Source organism: Amblyomma maculatum, chromosome 5, assembly GCF_055883805.1.
Source record: "Amblyomma maculatum isolate TAMU_Amacu chromosome 5, ASM5588380v1, whole genome shotgun sequence".
Lineage (NCBI taxonomy): Eukaryota > Metazoa > Arthropoda > Arachnida > Ixodida > Ixodidae > Amblyomma > Amblyomma maculatum.
In genome coordinates, this window is record NC_139348.1 from 162,668,258 (window position 1) to 162,694,389 (window position 26,132).

The 26,132-nt window shown below is 46.2% G+C and overlaps 2 protein-coding genes across 4 annotated transcripts in view; one reads left to right on the top strand and one right to left on the bottom strand.

Moving 5' to 3' along the window:
- The window catches only part of LOC146190170 (small G protein signaling modulator 3 homolog), a 75,144-nt gene extending 53,717 nt beyond the window's left edge, over nt 1-21,427 (bottom strand). The window contains exons 1-7 of one of the 2 annotated variants that reach the window (XM_084604902.1): nt 21,078-21,427; nt 17,960-18,147; nt 15,521-15,587; nt 5,620-5,753; nt 4,528-4,725; nt 3,376-3,510; nt 814-1,009 (exon numbers count right to left, since the gene is read on the bottom strand). In XM_084604902.1, the coding sequence (XP_084461028.1) occupies nt 814-1,009; nt 3,376-3,510; nt 4,528-4,725; nt 5,620-5,753; nt 15,521-15,587; nt 17,960-18,147; nt 21,078-21,144 (985 nt within the window). In that variant the 5' untranslated portion in view covers nt 21,145-21,427. Of the gene's footprint in view, nt 1-813; nt 1,010-3,375; nt 3,511-4,527; nt 4,726-5,619; nt 5,754-13,527; nt 13,709-15,520; nt 15,588-17,959; nt 18,148-21,077 lie in introns of those variants that run through there. The other variant, XM_084604903.1, reaches the window with a different exon arrangement.
- Nucleotides 21,428-21,521: 94 nt separating this feature from the next.
- IFT46 (intraflagellar transport 46) overlaps nt 21,522-26,132 on the top strand; it is an 85,106-nt gene continuing 80,495 nt past the window's right edge. For both annotated transcript variants that reach the window (XM_084604904.1, XM_084604905.1), the window contains exon 1: nt 21,522-21,833. In XM_084604904.1, the coding sequence (XP_084461030.1) occupies nt 21,801-21,833 (33 nt within the window). In that variant the 5' untranslated portion in view covers nt 21,522-21,800. The remainder of the gene's footprint in view (nt 21,834-26,132) is intronic.

Here is a 26,132-nt window from a genome sequence, read left to right on the forward strand (position 1 = left end):
AAGACACAACGAAATAAAAGACAAAGACACAGCTCAGGACTTCATGATGCCGCTCTCTGATGCTTTAAAGAGAGCTACAAGAGCAAAAAATATTGGTTGAATTAAATAAAGTCACCCGACAGGAAAAGAGATCAAACAATACCTTTTTATTGGTACAGCCTCGTGAAATCCGTTGTATCTAATATTTTTTCACTGAGTTGAATGCAAATGTTCGAAGCTCTTCAGTTGAAGCAGAGAAAATGGCTGAAATGGGATATTCGAAGGACCCGTGCATGTTGCAATGCTTCACTTGGCGCCCTGTGGCACTTTACAATGCAGAAAACAGATGACGCCACCACTTCCCTTCAGCAAGAAAACGGCTTTTGCGGGTTTCAGATCGTCGATCTCGGTGTAGACGATTATGCTTTTGCATCATGCATGGCTCAACCAAGTAAGTATCGTGTAATACTTGCCACGATACAAAAGTTAATCGCGATATGTAAGCTCTGTGCATAGCTTCACCACAAAAGAGTCATTGGTTGAAGCAGGAAGCCTGCATGATAAAAACAAAATATACTGCACCAGAATAAGCTCATAGGGCAGACCAGAAAACTGGCCGCTTTCTCGATGAGAACATTCTATGAAAAGAACCTCCTTCGTAATGCTCAAGAAGTTTATTAATTACATTCTTTGTAAGCACTGCCAAAGACGAGGCCACAGCGGCCTCTGTCCTTTTTCAGCCGATATTTAGCACAGGTAAGGATAATGGCGTGCACCGAACACTTCCTAATATACTCTGAGGGAGCTGCAAAAAGAAAGAGGAAAAGTCCAAACCAATGTCATGCTCGCGCAGCAGTGCGTCCAGGTCTGGCAGGCAGGCAGTGACCAGAGCCCGGAGGACACGCTGGTCAGCCTGCACCCCGGCCAGAGTGCTCGAGTAGTAGGAGGCTGGCAGCAGGTCTTCCACAATGGTACAGAGCATCCAGAAGGCATCCTCTTCCTCCAGGAACAGCAGCAGGCTGGCTGCTATCTGCACGCCATGTATGGGCCCGCAAAGGGAATCAATCACGACAGCCACTGAGACTGCACTCTCGGCAAGGAACACTTAAGCGTACATATAATGGCCTGGTATTACTATTCCATAGCCACTATTCATTAAATTTTTAAGACAAAAGTTTTTCTAGGCAAACGGGCTAAGAAGCATCTGCGGGAATTGTTTACAGGAAGCGTCCACCCGAACTGACACCTAAAGAAAAAAAGAAATCTGTCTCCATCGGGAATTGAACCACTATTCCTGCCATTCCCAGCTGAGCGCTCAAACCATTCAGCCACGCTGGGCTTGTACCAAACCAGTCGTAACTCTCCTTGTCTAGCATAAGGATGATAATAGCGATGACAGTGATAATACAGCCAGCAATAATGATGATGATGGTACTAGCGACGACAATAACAGTGCGTCTGATTGATAATGATGATAGTGGCAATAATGATGATAGATGACAATGATAATGCAGTTAGTGAAAACAGTACTGTAAAGCGGCTTTCGCCATTTCTTCTCTTAAATGGAGTTAAAAACAGCCCTGTAATTTTTTTTTTTTTTTTACGATGCTGTAAACCTGATTTCCAGGCTTGTAGATGGACGGCATACAATCAAGAGCAATGCTTTGTAATGTGAGGTACGGTGCCACAAACAGCCACAGTGACAATTGACAATAAACATGGGCGGTACGCGCACATCGGTAAGATTGGAAAGATTGGGCATAATAGACTAGTACTCATAAATTGCTATATATAGCAGGAGGAGGTTTGTGGGCACCTTTATGAGCCTTCACAATGACTAAGCCCGCTTTGACACCCCCACTTCAAGTGTATCTGCATTAATGTATTCATGAGGAAACCTATCTCACTCTACAATGGTCCCTGAAAAAAAAAAGAAAAAAGAAAAATATGTTTCAAAGTGTCGGAGCAGAATGAAAACGGTCTGATACGGTTTTCCTGACTAGTCATGGATAGGGATGATGATAACATGATTACAGATTTGTGGTTCCACTGATGTTAATGTGATTGCAGTGTAAAAGAAAAAATAAATTTTAAGAAGGAGACATGACACTGATTAGACAGAGATGGGATGCAAGCATACATGCACATGTCACTTACTGCCCTCTCGTCCGCATTATTCTTTACCTACCTGCCTAAAAGATAACTTGAGGGGCTCTTATTCCGACACTTGGCAGCATTGCAGGAATCGTGAAATGTGGGGCCTATATAGAGGCTCTTGAAACCCAAAATCGCTTAATTATCAAACTGCTCTAATGAATGCTGAGTTTGCCAAAGCTGACTGTAACGTCTCTCATCCCTTTGACCAGCTCCGGACAAGTGTATTAGCTGAACTAGACTTAGTATGTTTGGCAAAGCAACAATGCATATTTGATATTCAAGTGCTCTTTTTACAGAAGTTTACACACAACTTCAGATGCGTGTGCTACCTCCGAGGGATAAGGTATTAATGTGAGAGACAGTAGAGAGGTCGGCTCAGGAGAACTGTCTCTAGCTTACTACCCCACACTCAGGGGATGTAAACAGAGATTTATAGCCAAGAGAGGCCAAAAAAAATATGCTAAGGAGGGACAAGGCTCTTGGAACATTTTTCTCTACTTTTAGACTAATGCAATGAAAATGCAGTCTTATTCAGTTTAAAAAAAAAAACTGATCAGTTTAAAAAAAAATATGTAATCAGTTTTCTGCTATGTATATTAGGTTTCAAAACAATTGGACATTTTTGCTCCTTTCTTTACAGAAACAATAGAGCATGCTAGAATAAAATTATTCCTTGTGAAGAGGGGTTTATTGGGTTGTCCGGAGGACTGGAGACAGTGACCGGTGGTGCAAGGCAATCGTGTTGCGAAGCACAATCTCAGGTCCGACCAAGGCAGCCTGAGCTTCAAGTGCGTGAGAAATTTGATCTGCAGAGAACTCAGAAGCCTTCATCGTTGTTTGTATGAGCGCAATGTCATCTTCTTCTTTACAATTTACCTACTTTAGATGCAAAGATATCCTTCTTGTAAACTAGTAAACTGTCAAAAATTTCTGTTTTCAGAAAACGAGAAAAAAATGAACATAGGTGGGATTTGTTCAACTCTTTGCACCTTATAAAGTGGAATTAATGACACAGGGAGTGAATAAAAAATTGGTATCTAGAAGACGGGCTGTAGATTTCCAAAATGTCATTTTCAAAAAGCCGCCTTTTTTCAGTTTTTGGTCCATTAAGAGCTTTCTCTCCTCTTAAGCGAATACACAATTGTACACAGTGTCTGCGCCACAGCGCCATGACAACAGCGTGTAAAAAAAATGACTTCCTCCTGCACATGCTAGGAGTGCAGTAGACGTGCCACCCACCATGCTGGTACCCTGGCAGTAGCCGATATCTGGGTAGAGCCAGGCCAGCCCACGCAGGACACGCCGCAACCGTGGGATGCCCGTGCTGGTCGCATGTGAGAAGCACGCGTTGCTCGGCATGGTCCGCAGCAGGTCCTACATTGAGACCATGGCGGCAGCTGTGGAAGTGCTTTTTGCATTGTTCCCACTAGACTGGAGAGTTCTGCTTCCCACGCTGTGACAACACTGGTGACGTATTGTGAGACCGAATAAAGTTCTCCAGCGACTGTTTTCGTGACAGCGTTGCACATAAAGCCTCAGTAAGAGCCAAACTGAAATGCTGGCCCCCAGGCAGCCCAAAGCAATTGGCCCAATATTGTCCAACATTGCAATATGTTGGCAATTTACTGGTCCTATGTAGGGCCGGATATTACCGACACAGTCCCAATATTGCACTGACGGCTTGTGCTGCCTTGCAAGTCCGCCTTTCCAGACAGAAATAAAGAAAAAATGTGACAATGCTGCAGGCATGAGTAAGTCATCAAAGCAGCTCCTCACAGATGGCACACTAGTGTGTGCTAAGCAGCAGCACACACTATCTGTGAGCACCGATTAACAGTGAGAGACTCAAAGGTTATAAGTTATACTGCTCAGTGAATGCAGAGAGTCTATTTTAACTACTCCACAACAGGACCTGAAACAAGCCAAATCTTTTCGGTCTAAACAGGAAAAGGCAAAAAATACCAATAGTCATGGTTCTCAGGTGCAGGCTATGCCTGTAATTTCCAGTTTCTGGCCTAACACACTCTGATCTGAAACTGACAAAAAAAAATGATTCGTGACATGATATGCACTCTGACAAGGCACTTGAAGCACTCTGATATGCACTCTGAAGCTGCACTTCAGCCATTTTACCCATACAGATTGGACTTGCTAAATGAAGTGATCGAAAGCTTTCAACGAAACGAGACTTTATCACCACATACTTCACAGCTGACACAATTCTTAAAATGTGCAACAGGCGCCTAAAGTTTTGCCAGAGTCAGTGAGGACATAGCAGAACTATAACTTTGTGAGTTGAGATTATTTTTCATTATGGTTCCGAGCTCTGAAACCTCGCAGCTATGTGACCGGAGAACTAGACTTCCCCAGCTACAGTGAAAATGCAAACACCTTTTCAATCTGCTTGGCCGTGAGCAAGTGGTCATTGGCACTCGCACGCACCACCTCCCGGTAGGTGAGTCCCGCCTGGCGCTTCTTGCGGGCCGCCCCCGACAGGTGCATCCACAGCTGAGGCCTCAGAGAGTGCGGGATACCCCCCTCGCGCAGCAGAACTCGCAGCTTGGGCGTGTGCGGCAGGTGGGCCTCCACCTGTAGCCATCATATCTACGATCATTGCCCATCCACCATATCCACCAATATCCAATATCCACCATCGTCTCCTGACCATCCATCATTACACCTGGCTGATAGCCTCACCAAGGTCATCAGCCAGTATGACCATTATGTATGTTTATCCAGCATGTGGTTGCAGTGGCTATCTTTAGCTCGCAAGTTTGAGCTAGATGATTGTTTATCACAACACAAAACAGCGCAAGCTCCACAAAGACACAAAGAAGAAAACTAACAACTGAAGTTCGTAGTCGGTTTGTAATTAGTGCTGTGTATTATCTTCCCTTTCTATGTCCTTGTGAAACATGCACTGCTTTGCACCGTGGTTGCTGAGAGGAACGAGTGAGTAAAACGAAACTCGCTTGCATGCCCACATTTAAGACAGGCCAGATCACAGAGAATAATAGGGAGGAACAGTTTCAAGAAGCAAGCCTTTGCTCTCTACAGTGCAGGTAACATTAATGCAAAGAAAACCTTTTCTGAAAAGCAAGCACCAAATCTGAGAAAACCAACATTCAAACAGCAGTGGTTTCTCAAATTAGTCAGGTTAAGTAGTGTGCAAAACTAATTAAATGTGTGAAGCATGTTAACCTTGAAACAACACATAATACAAATCAGCGGCACATGCAGTAGACGCTCCAAAGGCATTTCCACTACCTGCAGTTATAGATCAGTGCTACCAAATAATGTAACATAAGCAAGGTCAAAATAGTTAGAAACTTGAGGGCACATTCAGCTTGAAACAATGCAATTCCAAAATCAGGAACAGGGGAGTGGTGTGTGGTGCATATGTAGACCAGGATAGCAACAATTTTCAAAGTTTTGCTGCATTTGGGCATCTACAGGTCTACAGGGAGGAACAGTTGCACACACCTTGTCCCAGGTGAGGTCACCAACCTCGTTGTTGTGCGTGAACTCAAGGTAGGCTATCCACTGGAGCCTGTGCTGGGGATTCTCCTGGAATGGCTCCTCACTGTCCACACTGCGGCTGCTCTGCTCAGGTCCATCTGCACGCAAAAAGTCACGCATCTCAAATCACTTCATGACGAGGACAAACAGCCATGCACTCCGGCTAACCTATCTTTGCAATGGTTGGGAGCTCTCCTCCAAGGAAGCTACCGAACATCGCCTTTTCCTAATTTGAGAATAGTTAGCAGTCCTCATTTTTACGAGGCAATGTTCAACAGCCTCGGAAAGGAATAGAAGTTTAGAATAGGTAGCGAAGCACTGGAAGTGGTAGGTGAATATGTCTACTTAGGACAGGTAGTAACTGCAGATTCGGACCATGAAAGGGAAATAATTAAGAGAATAAGAATGGAGTGCATTTGGAAGGTACTCGCACATTATGACTAGCAGCTTACTAGTATCACTCAAGAGGAAAGTGTATAACAGTTGCAGTACTCACCTATGAGGATGAAACATGGAGATTAACGAAAAGGGTTCTACTTAAGTTGAGGACAATGCAGAGGGCTATGGAACGAAAAAATTGTAGGAGTAACATTAAGAGATAGGAAGCGTGCAGAGTGGGTCAGAGAAATAACTCGAGTTAATGACATTCTAATAGAAATTGAGAAGAAGAAATGGGCATGGGTAGGACATGTAGTTCGAAGAGAGGATAACCGATGGTCGCTAAGAGTAATCAATTGGATTCCGAGGGAAAGATAGCGCAGCGGGGGGGAGGCAGAAAGTCAGATGGGCGAATGAAGTTAAGAAGTTTGCAGGGGTCAAGTGGATATGAAGCTAGCACAGGGGACCGGGTTAAGTAAAGGGATATGGGAGAGGCCTTTTCCCTGCAGTGGGTACAGTTCGGTTGATGACAGTTTTTACGAGGACAATTCTGAGTGCTGAGAAGGCCAAGTAGCAGAAGGCATGAATCCCTTTCTCCCAATACACTGCAAGGACTTCACTCAACACATCTTGAGATGCACTGAATAACTGGTTTCAGAGGAAAAGCAATGTCACCTAGCTGCAGTGCTCTGTGGTACATCGGTGACCCGTGTGAGAACAGCTTGGAAACTTGTGAAGCGCATTTTAGTTCTACACTTGAGTGTGGGGAACTTCTGCGAGCTCAGAGGTGTTCCTTTTCAAGCGCTCTAACGTGCTTATCATTGCTTGCTGCATCTGTGCCAACACTCAAAAGTAAAGACCCGAGCAGCCAGCCATTTATGTATGCCAGAATTTGTTAGCCTGAGCACTCAAAAAAAAAAAAAAAAGAAACGATTCTGCAAAAACAGCACAAATGTGTAATGAAATTTGTCTATGAATTCCTATGGGATCTGTCTTTTCACAATGCCTACACTGCATACCTGCTTCAATTCATCAAATACGAGTGGTAGGTACTTCATTCTGCGACCACACAATTGAGAAGTTAGGAATGATTCTCTTGCAAATAGTCAGGGGATTTGTAGCCTCACAAAAAGTCATGTTATATATATTTATCTCAGTCAATAAGGAGCTGTAACATAACCAAGTGAGCCCAGTACTTCACAAGTGGCACATGCTTCCAATCATATACACAGCTGTAGCAGCATACAGCTGTTCTCTTTGGTTAGAATGCATATGGCTGATCCATATTGCCAGCTACAAGGAACATGAGGTTGGCCATAAGGAACCTATGATCTGTACACCATATGGAACATACACAAGAAACATGCATACACAAAATATGTTTCACATAGGTGTTGCATATCCCCTTCAGGCGAGAAAAAATATTTTGCAATACAAAAAATATCTGAGGGCCATTTTTGGTTCTCCACGCTTCAAACGACGAGTTCAAAAGAAACTGAAAGGAAAATTTTATTCTTTCATTGTCTTTTGCAATGTCCCCATTTGGGGACAGGGCACCTCAATGCAGGAAAAATAATGCATGCTACTAGCAGAAAGTGCGATACTGTCCTTAGTAAGATATTGGGCATAAAAGATGGTTAACGGATTATTGCTTGGTTTCTTCCTTACATCAATCGCTTCAGGGCATACTTATTGTGAAAAAGGTAAAAGTAATTGTTCTGAGCAGGCATGCACAAAACGATGTGGCACTTTTGGCAGCTAATCCAACACTTCGCTGCACATCTTTCATAGTGGCAGCGCTGTGAGTTCGATGTGCTGGCAAGCACCGGCCAGTGGTTGTAGCCGTCATACCTAACTTTGGCTGTCAATAGCAACTGCAGTCTAGCCTTCATCGCAACAGGCTCTGGGTACTCACTGTGGCTGACCGCACTATTTTTGGGGTTCTGCTGCGCGCGATTAGGCTGTTCACAACGTCAGTTTGGAAGGCCGTAATGTCCAAAATACTTTTCTGTGCAAGATTCTCACCACTTGTGTCTCATAGGTACTCTGTTCAGCTGTTGCGCAGTACAAAAGATAGAAAGTGAGAAATTACGTTCAGCGCCACTTTCAGTTTCTTGCCCAAAAAGAGTACAGTGACATAAGGAAGCCGAGTTTGTCGACTTTAGAATTTAGCCTGTTTTCAAACATTCAAAACTACGTCTTTTATTGCCTTTTTGCACACTCCTTGCACGCCGGCACACTCGGAAAAGGAGCATGCCAGCAGAGGCAACTTTGAGGCACCCTGTCCCCGAACAGGGATGGTGACATTCAGAAGTGCATGCTAGGCTGAATACGCTCGTAATAAAGATGATAGCCATTATTTCACACTTACGGCCCTTCCTCCAATCAATAAATGTTAATATTGTGGAAGAAGGCCACGTCGAGACGGTAAGGTCGAGACGGCAAGGCAACGGATGCCGTGTCTGGCGTTTTATTCCGATGGACAGAACCCAAGCGCGTGCCGGAGCCAGCGCCGCGGGACGATGATGATGGTATGTACAAGAGGAAGAAGAAGATCATGGTATGTACAAATGAAAGAAGATCCGTGGAGGGCTCACACAATCTGCCCGGGGGGTCGGAAGCGGCCAGCCTGGCCGCTCCTAATCAACCGATGTACCGCGGCGCACGAACGGCTTCAAGCGAGATACATGAACAATTTCAGCTCCACGGTGGCGTCGGTCGGCGGGGGGATCAACAGGTGTGACTTGGTAGTTTACTGGGGATGTTTGGTTGATGACCTTGTAGGGGCCAACATAGCGGCGCTGAAATTTATCACTAAGGCCAGGGGTGCGCAGTGGTGTATAGAGCAGTACTTCGTCACCAGGACGAAAAGAGACCACGCGATGCTTCGAATCGTAGCGACTCTTGCGGTCTTGCTGGCACGCTTTTGTGTTGAGGCGGGCAAGATGTCGGGATCGGGTCACACGGGATAAGAACTGGGCTGGTAATGATGAGGAGTAATCGGGCGTAGAGAAGAAGGAAGTGTCGAGGATTGTAGTGGGAGAACGGCCGAAAACGAGAAAAAATGGGGAGTAGCCGGTAGTCCGCTGTACTGCAGTATTATAGGCGAATGTGACGAATGGTAGAACAGTATCCCAATTTCGATGATCCGATGTGATGTACATGGATATCATGTCCGATAGGGTGCGATGAAATCGCTCAGTCAGTCCGTTAGTCTGGGGATGGTAGCTTGAGGTTGTCTTATGGAGGGTGGATGAGGCCCGAAGAACTTCGGATAGGACTGTCGATAAGAAGGCCGTCCCGCGGTCACTTAGAAGCACCCGAGGAGCGCCATGACGCAATACAATTGACCGCAAAAAGAAATTAGCTACTTCTTCAGCGGAACCAGTCGGTACAGGGGCCGTCTCAGCATAGCGTGTAAGGTGGTCGACAGCTGTTATAATCCAATGGTTACCCCCGTCGGAGAGAGGTAGGGGACCATATAAGTCGATGCCGACTACGTCGAATGGCGTGGCGGGACATGGAAGAGGCTGTAGGAGGCCAGCGGGCGAAGAAGTCGGCCGCTTGCGACGTTGGCACAGATGGCAGGAAGCGACGTATTTAGCTATGGTAGAAGATAGGCCAGGCCAAAAGAATCGTCTTTTCACGCGGTCATATGTTTTGTTAAAACCAAGGTGACCGGCAGTGGCGTCATCGTGGAAAGCCGCCAGTATACGTGGGCGAAGCGCACGCGGCACGACTGGGAGCCAACGAGTTCCATCAGGGCAATATACGTAGCGGCGTAGTATGCCATCTTCGAGCTTGAAATTGCGAAGCTGTCGGCGAAGCCTAGCATTGGGCGGGTTCGAAGCGCCGATAAGCCGGTCGATGATGGGCCGGCAGTAGGCATCAGCTAATTGCTGCGAGCGGAGTGCGTGTTTGTGCTCAGAATCGTCAAAAGAAACTGCTGTGATATGCGTCGGGGGAAGAGATGGTCGGCTGTGGTCAGAGGTAGAAATGCGTTGCGAAGAAAAACAGCAGGCTGATTCCGTAAGTGGGCAGCGAGAAAGAGCGTCGGCGTCTTGGTGTTGGCGACCCGATTTATAAATGACGTCGAAACTGTATTCTTGCAGGCATAGAATCCAGCGGCCAAGTCGGCCTGTCAAATTTTTCAGTGAAGACAACCAGCAAAGAGCATGGTGATCGGTCACAACAGTAAAGTGCCGACCATAGAGGTAGGGGCGAAACTTTTGAACAGCCCAGACGACGGCAAGACATTCCTGCTCGGTAATGGTATAGTTTTTCTCAGCTGGAGTCAAGGTCCGACTGGCGAAGGCAATAACTTTCTCACGCGAAGTTGCATCGCGCTGCAGAAGGACAGCGCCAAGACCGTGACCACTGGCATCAGTGTGCAGGATGGTAGGAGCGCTGTCGCTGAAGTGGCCAAGAACGGGATCTGATGTGAGGGCGTTCTTTAGGTCGGTAAAAGCAGTGTTGCACTGTTCAGTCCACACGAAAGAGCTTCGCGCTTTAAGTAGTTCATGAAGTGGTGCCGCAATAGTTGCGAAATGCCTTATGAAACGCCGGAAATATGACGCCAGGCCGAGGAAACTGCGCAAATCTGTAGTCCGTTGTGGGCGAGGAAAGTTCAAAACCGCGCTGATTTTATCAGGGTCTGGACGAATGCCATCATGGCTAACGAGATGTCCCAATATTTTAATTTCCTTCTGTGCAAAGTGGCACTTCTTGGTGTTGAGCTGAAGGCCCACTGAAGAAAGACACGTCAGGACTTCATTCAGGCGCGTGAGATGGTCGTTAAAGTTGCCGAAAAGATAACAATGTCGTCCAAGTAACATAAACAGGTTCTCCATTTTAGGCCACGAAGTACCATATCAATCATTCTTTCAAATGTCGCTGGTGCGTTACACAGGCCGAAGATCATAACATTAAACTCGTAAAGTCCATCGGGAGTTGCGAAAGCGGTTTTTTCTTTGTCGCTCTCATGCATAGGTATTTGCCAATAACCTGAGCGGAGATCCAAGGTCGAGAAATATTGGGCGCCTTGTAGAGAGTCAAGCGCGTCATCTATTCGCGGCATAGGGTAGACATCTTTATGGGTAATTTTGTTGAGTGCGCGATAATCAACACAAAATCGTACCGATCCGTCCTTTTTCTTGACTAATACTACTGGGGAGGACCATGGGCTTGTTGATGGACGAATAATATCGCGACGGAGCATGTCATTCACATTTTCTTCGATTACTTTTCGTTCCGAGAGAGAAACCCGATAAGGTCGTCGGCGTACGATCGAGTTACCTTCAGTAATGATGCGGTGGTGTGCAACACTAGTCCGTCCCAGTGGTGGGGAAGTGGCGTCAAAAATGGCTTGATGGGCTTGAAGCAATTCCAGCAATTCTTTGCGTTGGTGCGGCATGAGGTCCGGACTGATTGTCTTCGACAGCATGAGAAGAGAGACGTGCGATGAATCACGTTGCTGAGGTAGCGGGGCGGTGAGCACCATCATGGACATAGGGTGAGCATCCACTATGCATGGCAGGGAAGTTCCTTTAGTCAGCACGAGGGATTCACGGGATGTGTTCGTGGCAGCTACTATCGCTGAGCCGCTGCGGAATCGTACAAGACTTGATGGGAAGGCAATTCCACGTGCAAGATGACGATGAGATGGTGCGATGAGTACATCCCCGTCAGTGATGTGTTCTGACACAACGGTAACAAGCTTTTCGCACTGTGGAGGCAATACAGTATCAACTGCGGCAATGAGGGAATGACGTCCTTCAGAAATGTCAGATGAAAAATCACTGTCTGTCATATGAATGACACGGTCGCCACAAGAAATTAACGCTGAAGCGGTCGACAAAAAATCCCATCCAAAAATCATCTGATGCGCACACGGTGAAAGCACAGCAAACTGAACATGGTGGCGGACGCCGTCTATAACAATTCGAACTGTACACTTTGCTGAAGGATGTAGAGGGACGTCATTTGCTCCACGAAGTTGAGGTCCATCGTATGGTGTCGTTACCTTCTGCAAACGGTGGCACAAATCAGCGCGAATAACAAATTGCAGCCCCTGTGTCAATCAAAGCTTCGACCGGTAATCCTTCAGCTAAAACGGAAATCATATTGTACGGGCGATGAGGAGGACTTTTGGTTAGTTCACAGAGTGCAGTTTCTCCTCCGGAAACTGCATCGCTTAGTTTTCCGAGTGACGGATAGGAGCAGTTGTTGCTGGTCGAAGTGGAGAAACAGAGCGGCGGTATGGGGAAAGGGACCGGCGTCGGGATACATGGGCACCACTTGGTTCAGACGAGGATACCGGCGGTGGAGAGGATCGACGAGATGGGCCGGGATTAGGTCGTCGCTGATAATATGAGGGTACGTCGCTTTCGAAGGCGTCGTAACCACGCCGCTCGTTCTGAATGCGTCGACGACAGAAGCGGGATATATGTCCTCGTATTCCACAGTAGTAGCACACTGGGCGAGAGGGGCGCCAAGGTGCGTAGTAGGGTGGCGTAGGCTGTGCCGTCGTCACAGCGTTGATGTGGTTGTAGGGCGATGCCAGTTGGGGCGGCGGAACAAAAGGAGGGGGTGATGCTGTGACGTGCGCGTAAGTCGATGCTGGGCGGGGTGCAGGAGGGTCGGACGCCATAGGTCGGGTGATGGTTGCAAGCTCATCTTTAATGATGTTGCGGAGACCGGCGTCATTAGAAGGTACGGAAGAATGATCGCACCCATGTCGACAGACAGGCTTGAGGGCTTGGAGCTCCTCCCGGATGATGGCTCGAATCAGTGCCCGCAGATCCAGGTCAGCAGAGGTCGGGCCAGCAGCAATGCCGGGCTGCAATCGGGAGGACTGCAGCTGGTCGATGCGTTGGCAGGTCGCAATAATGGCGTCAACAGTAGAAGGATTCTGGGCAATCAGGGTATTATAAGCCACAGAATTAATTCCTTTCAAGATGTGGTGTACGCGTTCAGGTTCCGGCATGGTGGGACTAATACGCCGGCAAAGTGCAATTATGGCCTCTATGTAAGACGCGTACGACTCATCGGGACCTTGGAGGCGAGAGGCGAGCTTGTTCTTCGCGACTTCAGTCCGAACTGCTGGGTCCGCGAAATATTGGCGGAACTGTTGCTTGAATGTGGTCCAGTTGGTGGTGTGGGGTTCGCGGTTAATAAACCAGGTTCTGGCGACCTCAATGAGGTAGAAAGAAACATTCAGAAATTTTAGAGCATCGTCCCACCGGTTGTAGTTACTGCATCGTTCATAGGTGTCCAGCCAGTCATCGACGTCTTCATCGCGACGACCAGCGAACAGCGGCGGGTCGCGTTGTCGTGTGGGCACAGTCGGAGGGGGTGGTGCAGCCGAGGTAGAGGGTCCTGCCGATTCGTGGGTACTCTCGGTAGACATAACGATGGTGACAGGCGGTAAACAGCGACCGGAACGCAGCTCCAGCGAGAGGCAGGGCACAAAACGGCAAGGGGATCAAGTCTTACCTCCACCACTTGTGGAAGAAGGCCACGTCGAGACGGCAAGGTCGAGACGGCAAGGCAACGGATGCCGTGTCTGGCGTTTATTCCGATGGACAGAACCCAAGCGCGTGCCGGAGCCAGCGCCGCGGGACGATGATGATGGTATGTACAAGAGGAAGAAGAAGATCATGGTATGTACAAATGAAAGAAGATCCGTGGAGAGCTCACAATATTTTGGTCACCGCAGATTCTTAAGAGTCCAAAAATGACAAAAACAAAAAGCAATTACGATTATCTCCGTAGAACGTAGCCATGTCCACTTTTGCCGCACTTTTCAGGCAAACTTTCTTTCACTTCGCATAAAATGGTGCCAGTTGTCCAATAAAGTAGCTCAGGGCATGTGTTTTGAAAATGGCATCTTTGTTTACTTTTTTGCACAGCCGAAGAAAGTTCACGTCCCCACACAGGGACACGGCACCCGAAGGGAATATGTAACATAGCATTCTATATATGCGCAGTTAACTAAAATGTGCAACATTGTAGGGTTGCATGTACTATGTCCTGTATAGCTGAAACATGCAGGTTTCAGCCAGCATTTTGAAGACACAACCAGCACAGAATGTATTTAACTAGGTAGATTTCAAATAAGCATCTAAAAGACAAGATTTTAGTCGTGATAAGAAATGAACCTGCGGTGTTAAACTTGTAATGTCTGGTGCATGAAGTACAAAAATGGGTACAATTTTCATATCTGCTTGTGGGATCACAAAAACAGTTCCGAATACAATTTCAGAAACGGCCTTTCCCGGCAAGTTTATCAAATGAAGGTCAAAGTGTCAGCCCTAATATCCAAATAGCTTTAACCCTTTGAGGGTTTTTGCCGTAAATGTACGGCGGCCGTTTTTCGTCACCTGAGGTTTTTGCCGTACAGGTACGGTTTCAATCCTCCGTTTGACAATTCGCGCCCTAATGATGATGCATGCTCACTGGGAGGTGCTGCCACCTACTAGGAACTACAAGAAGCACTTGAAATTTATTGCGCTGTCTTCTTGCGAAAATGAACAGAAGCAATTCCTAGCTGCAACATGTCACCCGATGTGTGCCCGATCTGTGGTAACGCTGCCGCCCTATTGTGGTTTCTGTTCTGCCAGGTGATCGCAATGGAGGTACGAAACTTGATTCCTATCTTTATGGGCGCTTCAGTGCAGGGGATAAACAGAACTGATACCTAGCTGCAGCTTGTGGCCTGGTTTGAGGCAACGCCCTTGTATGGCTTGTATGGTTTCGGTTGCCCCCCCTCCCCTCCTGTGATCACAATGGAGGCACGTAAGCTTGTTTACCATCTACGCTCACAGGTATTCCTGCTCTCCTAGTGGTTTCCTGAGGTTCCAGAGTTTGCAGTGTGGAGCAACACATTGGCATCAAAATACGCTTCCTAATATTTTTCTACAACGTTTTCCTTGACTTTACTTATATTGAACTTTGAAAATCAGCAATAAAGTAATTTGACCATCAAGGAAAGTTTTTTTCAAAAAAATTTGACCCTCAAAGGGTTAAATTGTCTGTAGTAGTTGTAATGCCAAAGCAGTAGGTGATAGAACTGGTTTCAACTTAACTGTCGATTTACTGTATTCACCTATGCTTTCGTCGGGTGCAGATTTATTGGGGCAGGCATTCAGTAATGACAAAAATTAGCTAAATTTCATTATGCTGCAATTCTGATTAATCTTTTCATGAATAAAATTGCCAGTTTTAAATACTTCTGCAGTGAAGAGACAATTAGTGACGAAATCCAGGAAGTTTGCAACTTCTACAGAATGCTTTTTGAGTTTGGGCACCACAAGGTTAACCATCACTCCTACAATGCAATAACCACATTTCAAAAATGAAAACAAACCACGTTGTATTCCTCCTGCTTTGATTAATACTCCTGCACATCTGCACTTGTATTTCCACTCATGTTTGATCTGGTGCTGAAAGCACATTTCTTGAAGTGTATGACAATGATACTCCTTACCCTCATCCTCAATCCTGAAGCCAAACTCATCAAAGCGGCAGTCATGGTGGCAACCAGTGTCCTCAGGCTGGAAAAAAAAAAAAAAAAAAAAAAAAAAAAAACAGAACCAGAGAACTTCCTAATAATCCCCAAACCAAGACGGCACACAGCGTCAGCATAGTTTGGATCTTCACACACAGTAAAGTTGCTCAAATTAACACACACAAGCCAGGAAAGTGGCTGGGACCACTCACATCAAAGTGGTTTTCAAGTGGAACCACTTCACAAACCAAACGCGACCACCCACATAAAAATGGTTAACAAATGAAATAAAATGAGAAACCAATTGGTACCACTTGCATTAAATTGGTTTCCAACAGGAACCACTTTGGTGCAAGTGCTTCCACTAGTAACACCACTCTGGATTTCATCTATAGGGGCAAGTGCAAGCTGACAACTGATTTTAATGAACAATCGCCGGCATTTGTTTGAGAGAAGCAAATACATTTTGTGCATGTGCAGCCAGAAAACATGTACAAACTCTACAAACAAAAAGACGGTACCACAGAGCATCTTATTCAGAAATGTTACTTTGCTCTTGCATAGATGGAAGCTTTATATGCTTTATAAGTCAGAACATGGGCACCACTATGTCATTTACTCTTCAGTCCTGCCATACAGGAGAGAGCTGGGGTTTCTGATGTGCAAGATACCACCTTGTCACCTCACAGAGTTGCGTGTTTCCCAGCTGTGCATGCTCAATTTATATTAATTTCTCTCAAACACATGCTGGCAACCGTTCAATTAAATCAGTAGTCATTCCACACTCATCCTGTGCCCTTTACTACAAACATCCTTTTCATGCAATTATGCCATTCCTGAAGGACTAGCCTGACAGCATATTCGACATTGTGTAGCTGCTTTCAATTTTTTGTACGAAGGACTCGCAAGGATTCCGTAATCCATAGTCTCCCACTGCTGACGTACAGAGATTCACAGCTGAAGGGTTGCCATATTCAAGTTTAACTGCATAAAAAGACTGCCCGGAGATCAATGCAATAAAAAGCTGCGCTAATAAGACACGGACGAAGGAACCGATCCGGAGATCAAGCAATAGATGGCTCCAGTCAAGTGGTATGGATGACGACCTTGTATAGCACTAAACAGATGGAAAGTGGTATTGCAATTCATGAATCACAGCAGTCACAGTAGTGAAAGAGCTTGAGATCTATTGCCAGCAATGATATTCTTATTTTATCTTATCTTAAAAGCATAGGGATACAAAGTTTCAGTCGCTCGTTAATCATTTGTAATGATGCAGAAGACATTACTGAACATACACCACCATGTCAAATTCACCTGTACGAGGTATATAATCGATAATTGAATTTTTTCTCACACTGTTTCAGTTGTGGTTTCAACAAATGACTGGTTGCTGTAAATTTCAGGCATAAAAACACTGCTGCTGCAAATAGAACAGCTGCCTATTGATGCATCTCTACCCCTGTTGGCTATTGGGCCTGGCTGGTGTAAGGGTTGTAGTAGTGAAACATCTAATACGACGCAGATTTTGTGTGCCTGATGTGATATTAAGAGCACTTACATGTCATACCATAGCCACTGTTTGGTTAACTTAGAAACAACATGATGGAAGAAAATTTAATTATAAATGACCTAGTGCAGGCAAATTCCAAGCTGCGATCTGTGTAAATAAGCAGCTGATGTACCATTCCAAACAGAAATGTGATGTGAAAAATCTGTGCTAGCAGCACCTGGCTGTGTGAAATATTGCTTTTACATTGATTGCCCTTTCAATGTACATTTCAATTTGCTCTCTTCTGGAGGGGCAGAGGTGCACTTGTGTGTGTAGATGGGTGGATGGAGGCCTTTTGAAGGACAGGTGGTTTGGTCTGGTTTGATTTATGAGGTCTAACATGCCAAAGCAACTCAGGCTATGAGAAAAGCCATAGTGGAGGGCTCCGGAAATTCCGAGTAAATGGGGTTCTTTAATGTGCATTGACACCAAACAGCACACGAATGCCTTTCTTTTCGCTTCCATTGAAAAGCGGCCACAGTGGCCGAGATTCGATTCTGCATCCTTGGGCACAGTGGTCAGGTGCCCTAACCACTGCACCATAACTATGTGGTGATGAGTGGGCAGAAGCTTGTAGGTGACAGATACACTTTCACCTGTGGATACACTTCCGAAATACGGATATAGAGGGTCGAGGGCTTACATAGACAGTGAGAGAGAAAGAGAGAGAGAGAGGGGGGAGAGAAAAAGACTAACCGAAAGAGAACTGCACTGCTAACAGAGTAAAAGATTCAGTCTGTACTCCTTTAATGTGTCCAGAAATGTTCTCCTTCTGCTTCCTCACAAGTTATCGAGCTGCACCTAAATTCAACTCTCCTGCAGGACGTATCTACTAGAGTGCTGGTTCTTCAAAAGGCTTACCCCACCTGAGCCAGGGAGGCAAGAAGATCCTGTGGCCACATGGACGGGGTGAGTGCCGAGAAAGGGCCGCCGGGTGCAGGGCTGTAACCCTGGGCCAAGCCACCACCAAACAGGTTGGCGCTCACTGAGTCGCCAGCTCCGCAGTCGCTTCCATCACAGCGCACGTCATCTTCGTCCTCGGACAATGTCTCCACTGCACGCATAATCAGCATCATCGCCTGCTGCAAGACAAAGGCTACGGCCACCTTATAAATTTATTATTGTCACATATGCCTGCATGATTCCCCTGTTGCACTTGCCTCCCCATGGAACCCATTCTTGGTTATCTTGCTTTTGCTCTGTCCATGCCTTTATGTTCGCCCATTGCACTTAGAGGCTTGTGCCAGGTCTCTTCCCAACATTGGATGTCTCGGCAGTACCCTAGTCCCTTTTCTTTCCATGACTTAGAGCACTGTCCTCTATCTAATTTCAAGCCTAAACAGTTAACCTCCATGTTTCTGCCCCATCGGTAAGCACTGGCAAGATACAATACAATTGCTGCATACTTTCTTTTTGAGAGAAACACTGGCGAGCTATTCATGATTCGGAAATATTTGCCAAAGGTGCTCCATCCTACTCACAATCATGTGCATATGACACCATAAATACAGGTGGAAAGGGTTCATTTGGCTGCTACATATTGTACCTAAGGTCTCCTATTCAACTGACACAGTTTGTATGCGGTACAACTACTGTTGGCACTTACTTGCTATGAGACTGCAGCTAATTTGGAATCCCTACTTCTTCCAGTGTCTGCCAGAGCAGTAAGGCAAAAATCTGGGATCTTCCTTCAGCATAACCTGTATGTAGGCACTGTTTTTTGAGGAACCTGCTCCCCTCAGAGTTGTAGAGAGACAAGGTTCTTATCAAAAAAAAACAGCGCGAACAAATGGGGACGACAGGAAGAAACAACAGGAACAAGCGCTGTTTTCTCTCAACTAAAGTTTGATCGCAGAAAACACAATTATATAAGGTACAGAAACAATAAAACACCAAAACCAGACCGCACGTGTTACTATGTGATGTCCAGATATGCAACTTCGCAGTCACGCAGAAGCAGGGAAGGTTTGCTGACACACAATCTTTCTTTCTTAGCCATATTATACGCCTCGATGATTTCCCTGGTCAACTGGTCGGGGTGTTTGTACAAAATGTCAGTAAAATGCAAAGACGGAAAACAGGATTGACACTCACGGCAATGATCAACTAGATTAGTGGAGCGATTAGATTCTAATGAGTTGAGATCCATAATACAACATTTTGGGCGAGTTGGTTACGTACATTCATTATTACAGCTCAAAGACGGACAGGACAAGAAGAGGACACAACAGCGCTGACTGTCAACTAAATTTTATTCGAGACCAGTGGGTTTTTTTTATACCGCCTGGCGAACAGAAACGGAAAAAAACAGGAAACCATGCTGGAATAGCAACATGAATGTGCAAGGGTACAACATGGGGATCATTTTGTCCCGTGTCAAGAAGGTGTGGTGTATTCTCTGCCCATGTCCTGTGGGAAAAAGTACATCGGGCAGACTGGCCGCTGTCTCAACAAAAGGCTAAAAGAGCACAGTGAAAATGTCGCACGTGTTGCTACCTCAGGCCACGTAGCCAAACATTGCAGGGACTGCTGCGCAGAAGATAATAGTGACTATCAATGTGAACCTGTGTACAGGCAATGCAGTGTCATAGGGAAACACCGAGACGCATTAACTAGAGAAATTATAGAAGCCTGTATGATTATAAGATTGCAGGACGATTGCATAAGCGCACCATCAGTGGCATTGTCCCAGAAAGAGGTTAAATATCTAGAATGTGAGATCTGATACGTGTCGGCCAATCTTCATTCTTGTACCCTTGCACATTCATGTTGCTATTCCAGCATGGTTTCCTGTTTTTTTCCGTTTCTGTTCACCAGGCGGTATAAAAAAACCCACTGGTCTCGAATAAAATTTAGTTGACAGTCAGCGCTGTTGTGTCCTCTTCTTGTCCCGTCCGTCTTTGCGCTGTAATAATGAATGAAAGAGTTGAGATGTTCTCTGAGACGTGTGTTAATACATCGTCCCGTTTGCCCAATGTATATCTGACCACAGGACAAGGGAATATTATAAACTACCCCTTTGGAGCACGGCACAAATCTTTTATCATGTTTAAAATTTTTATAAAATTTTATAAAAGGTTATAAAATTTTGACTGATTATACCAAATTATGTCGAATTCGTTCCAATGCGCAGTGAATACGTGCACTAAATAAAGTGTAGAGGTGCAGTTGTATTCACAATTCCCAATGATCACTTTTACCCTCAAGATAAACAACCCTCAATGACTCAATTAAGTGCCCCAAGCTATATATGTCCGGTAGACTGAGGGTATGTGCACCTGTCAGCTTGAGTCCGAACACTCATCCAAAGAGCTCGCAACTTTCTTTAGAATGCTTGCTTACACAATACCCCTCCCAGTGCCCACGACGTAACACAATTACATAAGCGCGGAATAATTAAGTGGATGTGCGTATATGACAACATGCATGTCCGTCACAGCGCAGGATTTTTTTTTTTTTTTTTTTTTCGGGCTAGGTCAAGCTGGAACTGCACTGATACGATAAGAACTATAGGAGGGGGATCACACGGAAAAGAACACTGAGTTTGAGATGCATACCTAGCTGAATGAGAATGCATTTCTCCGTTAAATGCAGTCATTGTAGGAAGCCTTTCAAAACGCTCGCTTACGTGACCAAAGGGTTTCTAACAAAACAGCAGTCTACACCGGTTCTAATGCAAGTTTCCGTAACCACAAGCGACTGCGGCGTTCAAAGAGCAGTGCATGCGCGCGCGAGGCGCTCGCGAGCTGCTTCACGAGCGATGCATATCTGTCTTAAATAGGCTGGCAGACACAAATGCGATCTGTCTGCAGCTCATTGCAACGAATGAAACTTTCCGTCATTTGTAGTGTGATCACGAATGCATCATCAAAGTCGCTGATGCCGGCCATGCACACCACCGAGCGGTTGTCGTCCCTTCTTGTGACCGGTGCGCTCGTAATATTTCGCTTGATGACATGAAATAAACTTGTCCAGTGACCCTACCTTCCGTGTTTCTTCGGCTGTAGCCTTCGGTAGAATTACCTCCGAAGACAGACCTTGCGAAATCCATTCCCAATGGAGTTTTCGATCAGCAATGCTTGTAACGTGTCCAAAGATGGTTCCGGTCAGTACATCTTATTTTCCTTTCAATGGCTTCACTCACGAAACGGGAAGTTCCTGTAAATCTTCCTTTCCTAATTCCTGACGCTAAACCTGCCTTTTCTACGATCGATATACACGAACAGCAAACAGTTCCACGATACATATGTCGGACATCGCTGTGGACCACAGCGGACAGCGCTAGCGGTTGGCACCGAGTCGGATGGCCGGAGTTTCGGAATACCTATATAAAGTTAGGGTACGGACAACGCCACCAACGTTTACGTCAGTCTACGTCAGCCGTGACGTCAATGCACGCCATGCACGTCACCAGACATTTCGCCGAAACCCTATGTCTGAACTGTGTAGCATATTTCTCGTTGAAAAACTACCCTCCAGGTTAAACATAACCACTCTATGAGTCCGAATATTTCGTTATTCAGACATGTCTAGCCAACTCAACAAATATAAATAGCGCCATTTTCTTTTCAGTGTTCTTTATCGAGTTGTTCGTTGCCTAGGTGACAGAACTGTTTACTAGCTGAGAGCGCGGCTGTAGCGCGAAAATTTTTGCTGACGTTTAAGGAACTGCTCCCATCTCCTTTCGTGATCCGATCGGTATCAGCTATGCCAAAAGAGGAATCGCAAGCATCGACGAAGGTAAGAGTTCCTCGGCTCGTAACACAGGTGTACACATATGCGTGAGGCACGGCACATACGATTTTAATTGATGGATAATCAACGGGTTTTGGTAACTACTTGTGATAAGAGTTTCTGTAAGAGTATAATTGTTACCAATTCTCTAATTAGAACGAGAGGAAGAAGGTGGCTACAGGGTATGAAAGAGCACTAAACAAGGGTAGGGGGGGCTCAGTTCGCAGCTAGGTCGAGCCAACGTTTCGACCATGCAGACGATTGGCCCAGACGAAAACGTTGGCTCGACCTGCGAACTGAGGCTCTTCCCCCCCCCCCCCCCCCCCCTTCTCTATACCCTAGTTCAATGCTCTTTCATACATTTCCCTAACTGTAACATAAGACCGAACATCGATCATGTGAGTGTACTTAACGGCGTTTTCATCAATTCGGGTATTGCACTTGGCCGCTTGTTTCAACTTCAGCGGCCAACGCCTACACATATTTTAGAGTAGCATCAGGTATGCAATGAGTCAGCACATAGCCTCCTTTATACTATGGTCAGCATCATGAGAACCATGGAAACAAAAATTAGTAACGATCGACAAGGCGGCGGCGTCCTGCTTCTTCCTATTCTGTACAAGCTTCGCCTAATTTCTATATGCGAGATTTGCAAGAAAAAAAAAACATGATAAGGCTTGATCGAAATTTCTTCAAATGCTACTTATTTTGCCGAATTAAAGGGTTCTTGATATATGATTTGGTTTATGGGGTTTAACGTCCCAAGGTGACTCGTGCTGAGAGACACCGTAGTGGAGGGCTTTAAAAATTTCGACCACCTGTGGGATTTAACGTGCACTGACATCGCGCCTGACAAGGGCGACTTAATTATATCGGCCCCATCGAAAAGCGGCCGCCATGGCCGGGATTCAATCCCATATATCTATATATATGGAATGTGGGGTATATTATATATATATATATATATATATATATACCCCACCGCACGGCGCAGTGGTGAGGGCGCTCGACTAGTGCCCAAGGATGGTATGAGAGACGCCGTAGTAGGGGGCTCGGAAATTTGGACCGTTTTCGCTTCTTTAACGTGCACTAGATATCGCGCAGCACACGGGCGCCTAGCTTTTCGCCTCCTCCGAAATGTGGCCGCCAAGGCCGGGATTCGATATCCCGCATCAATTTGGGCACGCCCTAATCACTGCGCCACGCGGCGGTGTACGCACACACACACACACACACACACACACACACACACACACACACACACACACACACACACACACACACACACACACACACACACACACACACACACACACACACACACACACACACACACACACACACACACACACACACACACACACACACACACACACACACACACACACACACACACACACACACACACACACACACACACACACACACACACACACACACACACACACACACACACACACACACACACACACACACACACACACACACACACACACACACACACACACACACACACACACACACACACATATATGTGTGAAAAAAAGAAGCCAACAGTCCGCGAGGCCAAGGAAAGCATTGGGGATTATGTTTTATGTCTTCTTTTTTTTTAATTTTTACATGAATAATCACAGAAATGAGTAATGTAATCTGCTTAGGGGAAAGATAATTAAACACAAAGTAGAAGAAAAAACAACGTGCCAATGGTGGGGACCGAACCCACGACCTCCGAATATCGCGTCCGGTGCTCTTCCAACTGAGCTACATCGGCCGCTGTCCCCCCTGTTACTTTCTCGGGTATTAATGTTGTCTGTATACGAACCTAAAGAGTGTTCACCAGCGCCACCCTCAACCATAGCGGCGGACGTGGAACGTCCTGTGTTACCGCCAGCGTCACGTAGAACGCGATCAAGAGCGAGGGCGAAAGCTGTGCTAGAACCCTCTTACACTACCTATGGCTTCAAGACTGCCAGAACCGAGACCCTCGTAAGCTACAAGCAGATAAATGAAGGGAAAATGAGGGTGCTCGTTATAATACATGAAGGAAAGAAGCCAACAGTCGGCGAGGCCAAGGAAAGCATTGGGGATTATGTTTTATGTCTTCTTTTTTTTTATTTTTACTTGAATATCACAGAAATGAGTAATGTAATCTGCTTAGGGGAAAGATAATTAAACACAAAGTAGAAGAAAAAACAACGTGCCAGTGGTGGGGACCGAACCCACGACCTCCGAATATCGCGTCCGGTGCTCTTCCAACTGAGCTACATCGGCCGCTGTCCCCCCTGTTACTTTCTCGGGTATTAATGTTGTCTGTATACGAACCTAAAGAGTGTTCACCAGCGCCACCCTCAACCATAGCGGCGGACGTGGAACGTCCTGTGTTACCGCCAGCGTCACGTAGAACGCGATCAAGAGCGAGGGCGAAAGCTGTGCTAGAACCCTCTTACACTACCTATGGCTTCAAGACTGCCAGAACCGAGACCCTCGTAAGCTACAAGCAGATAAATGAAGGGAAAATGAGGGTGCTCGTTATAATACATGAAGGAAAGAAGCCAACAGTCGGCGAGGCCAAGGAAAGCATTGGGGATTATGTTTTGTCTTCTTTTTTTTTATTTTTACTTGAATATCACAGAAATGAGTAATGTAATCTGCTTAGGGGAAAGATAATTAAACACAAAGTAGAAGAAAAAACAACGTGCCAGTGGTGGGGACCGAACCCACGACCTCCGAATATCGCGTCCGGTGCTCTTCCAACTGAGCTACATCGGCCGCTGTCCCCCCTGTTACTTTCTCGGGTATTAATGTTGTCTGTATACGAACCTAAAGAGTGTTCACCAGCGCCACCCTCAACCATAGCGGCGGACGTGGAACGTCCTGTGTTACCGCCAGCGTCACGTAGAACGCGATCAAGAGCGAGGGCGAAAGCTGTGCTAGAACCCTCTTACGCTACCTATGGCTTCAAGACTGCCAGAACCGAGACCCTCGTAAGCTACAAGCAGATAAATGAAGGGAAAATGAGGGTGCTCGTTATAATACATGAAGGAAAGAAGCCAACAGTCGGCGAGGCCAAGGAAAGCATTGGGGATTATGTTTTATGTCTTCTTTTTTTTAATTTTTACTTGAATATCACAGAAATGAGTAATGTAATCTGCTTAGGGGAAAGATAATTAAACACAAAGTAGAAGAAAAAACAACGTGCGAATGGTGGGGACCGAACCCACGACCTCCGAATATCGCGTCCGGAGGTCGTGGGTTCGGTCCCCACCATTGGCACGTCATGAATGAAAAATGGCAGTATGGTGTCGAGGCCACAGCGAGGCGTGCGAGCATGGAGAATGTTGAAGGGGCTGTAGCTATGTTGTCTCATGTTGCGCTGTGTTGTATGCATGATTAATGAACGGTAGAACGCCATTCCAGTCCTTATGATCTGCAGCGACGTACATAGCCAACATGGTGGTGAGCGTCCTATTAGTTCGTTCTACCACACAATTCGTTTGGGGATGGTGTGGTGTGGAGTGGCGAAAACTGCAGGCGCTGAGGCGAAGTTCTTCGACAATGTCAGCTGTGAATTGGCGTCCATGGTCACTAATGATGACTGCAGGAGGGCCATGCCGAAGAATGACGAATCGAAGTAAGAAATTAGATACTTAAAACACACTAGCGGACGGTATCTCGGCTGTCTCACAATAGCGGGTTAAATAATGCACGCACACAAGAATCCATCGGTTTCCTTTAGAGGACCGTGGGAAAGGTGCAAGAAGGTCAATGCCAACTTGCTCAAACGGGGCTGTTGGAGATGTGACTTGCGCCGCAGTTTTCCATATGGACTTGAAGTCGGCAGCTTAAAGCGTTGGCATTGCACACAGCTGGCTACATATCGCTCGATCGTTGAACGCATCTTCGGCCAGTAAAATCGCTGCTGTGTGCGGTAGAATGTTCGGGCCACTCCCAGGTGACCAGACGTGGCGTCATCATGCATCATTTCTAGAACTGTGATGCGTAGGCTTTCCGGAACGATATGAAGCATGCGTGCTCCCCCAGAGGTGAAATTCTTCTTGTAAAGCACTTCTTCGCGAATGATATTGCTGCATTCGAGACCCGGACTGAAAAACCTCTGTTGACCTTTGCTCCACAATCTAACCTTATCGAAATCTTTGTGGATGGTGTTCCTGTCTCTGCCCTTATTGACACTGGTGCCCAACTCTCTGTCCTCAGTTCCTCGTTTCGTCGTCGCCTGAAGAAAGTCCTGACGCCAGCAGTTTCGCCCACCGTTCGTGTCGCCAATGGCAGCCCTGCTGCCGTGCT